This window comes from Alligator sinensis, unplaced genomic scaffold (genome assembly GCF_000455745.1).
Source record: "Alligator sinensis unplaced genomic scaffold, ASM45574v1 scaffold986_1, whole genome shotgun sequence".
Lineage (NCBI taxonomy): Eukaryota > Metazoa > Chordata > Crocodylia > Alligatoridae > Alligator > Alligator sinensis.
This window is the reverse complement of record NW_005843398.1, coordinates 86,385-88,320: the sequence shown is the minus strand read 5'-3', so window position 1 is coordinate 88,320 and position 1,936 is coordinate 86,385. Positions and strand designations below refer to the sequence as shown.

At 44.3% G+C, this 1,936-nt stretch overlaps 1 protein-coding gene across 1 annotated transcript; it reads left to right on the top strand.

The window, feature by feature from the left end:
* The first annotated feature begins 207 nt into the window (after positions 1-207).
* LOC106723242 (olfactory receptor 14A16-like) lies at positions 208-1,095 on the top strand. The gene has a single exon (XM_014527265.1). It carries the CDS (start codon positions 208-210, stop codon positions 1,093-1,095), a length of 888 nt encoding a protein of 295 aa, XP_014382751.1.
* The last annotated feature ends 841 nt before the right edge of the window (positions 1,096-1,936 follow it).

The following is a 1,936-nucleotide window of genomic DNA, read 5'->3' as shown; positions in this document are numbered from 1 at the left end:
TGTATTTTATGTAGGGTCTTGCCAGGGGAAAATAATTTATTAAAATCAAATTTTCCATGTGGGAAAAAAAGGAATATTTACATTCTTGGCATGAAATCTGGGGACATTATTGATAGGATATGAAAGCCACTGAATTTGTTACTCTCCTCCTTACCACGGCCCTTGTTCTATTATACCCAGGACTTGCACAGTGCCCTGGTAAGTAAGATGCCCAACTGGACCACTGTAACCGAGTTCCTCCTCCTGGGCTTCTCTGACACTCGGGAGCTGCAGATCTTACACTTTGTCATCTTTCTCACAGCATACCTGGCAGCTCTGGTGGGGAACCTCCTTGTTATCACTGTTGTAACAATGGACCACCACCTCCACAGCCCCATGTACTACTTTTTGGTTAATTTGTCCATCCTTGACCTTGGATCCATCTCTGCCATTGTTCCTCAGTCCATGGCCAATTCTCTCTTAAACACCAGGACAATTTCCTATGCTGGATGTGTCTCTCAGGTCACTCTCTTATTCCTCTTTGGTTCAGCTAATGTTGCCTTCCTTACTATCATGGCATATGACCGATATGTTGCCATCTGCAAACCACTGCATTATGAGATAATAATGAAGAGGAGTGCTTGTGTCCAGATGGTTGCCTGTGCATGGGCTGCTGGTGCCATCAACTCTGCGCTGCACACTAGGAATACCTTTAGTCTCCCCTTCTGCCACTCAAATATCATCAACCAGTTCTTCTGTGAAGTGCCCCAGCTACTCAAGCTCTCCTGCTCTGACACATACCACAGAGAGCTCATAGCTCTTGCCTTCAGTGTGTGTTTAGCTTTAGGCTGTTTTGTTTTCATCGTTGTGCCGTATGTTCAGATCTTCATCGCGGTGTGGAGAATCCCCTCTGAGCAGGGCCGGCAGAAAGCCTTCTCCACCTGCATTCCTCACCTTACTGTGGTCTCCCTGTTTCTTTCCACTTCTGGCATTGCCCACACAAAGCCCATCTCTGACTCCCCGTCCCTTCTGGATCTCCTGGCAGCTGTACTGTATTGTGTGGTGCCTCCATTGATGAATCCGGTCATCTACAGCATGAGGAACAAGGAGATCTAAGCTGCGCTGAGGAAACTGCTCCAAAGGTTTTGAGGAAACTACTCCATAAATAATAGGTCCATCATTCTTTCATGCCTTCACTTATATATATATATATTTGTGCTGCATTGTTTTCATACTATCACATGAAACCTGCTAATAAAAATGAAGGTGGTAGGCTAAATGTTGTAGCACTGTAAGGACAATGATTCTTTATGCAGATCATTTTGCATTAACATTGTTGAAGTGGAAAAGTAGTATTTCATGCATCAATGTTTCTTTGTCCCACCTAAAATAAATCTCACCAGTTGCAAGGTCATAGAATGAAACAAAATCCTAGAAATTACGTTTGGAAGGGACCTCTGGGGGGGGCCATGGTTTGCCAGTCTGCGGCTACGTCCGGTCTGGCAGCTGACCATGCTGCAGACTGTCAGCCGGAGCCCAGGGATTGAGAACCCCTGATCTAATCCAAGTCCCAAAATAATGAAGAGTTGTAGAACTGATTTTACTAATTGATATAATTATTTGAATGACAGAATACATAGGTAAATATCCTGCTGAGGTGAAACTGGGATGAACTGCAAGTGCTTTGTAGGATAAGCATAGATATAGATACATTGGAAAGCTGGGCTAAAACAAGAGGGCGAGTTGTAAAGAAATAAATGCAAGGTGCTGCACCTAGGAAAGAATAATCAAAAGCCAAAATACAGGGTGGATTATAAATGCCGGGGTGACAGCAGTGTTCAAAAGGATCTGGGGTGTCTGGTGGACTACAGACTCAACATGAGGCAGCAACTTGATGTAGCTGCAGAAAACTGAATGCAGCTTGGGGCTGCCACAACAGAGGTATTAGATTAAAACA

What these genes read in the sequence shown, in the direction of transcription:
- LOC106723242 (XM_014527265.1), top strand. Translation starts at nt 208, where the DNA reads ATGCCCAACTGGACCACTGTAACCGAGTTCCTCCTCCTGGGCTTCTCT.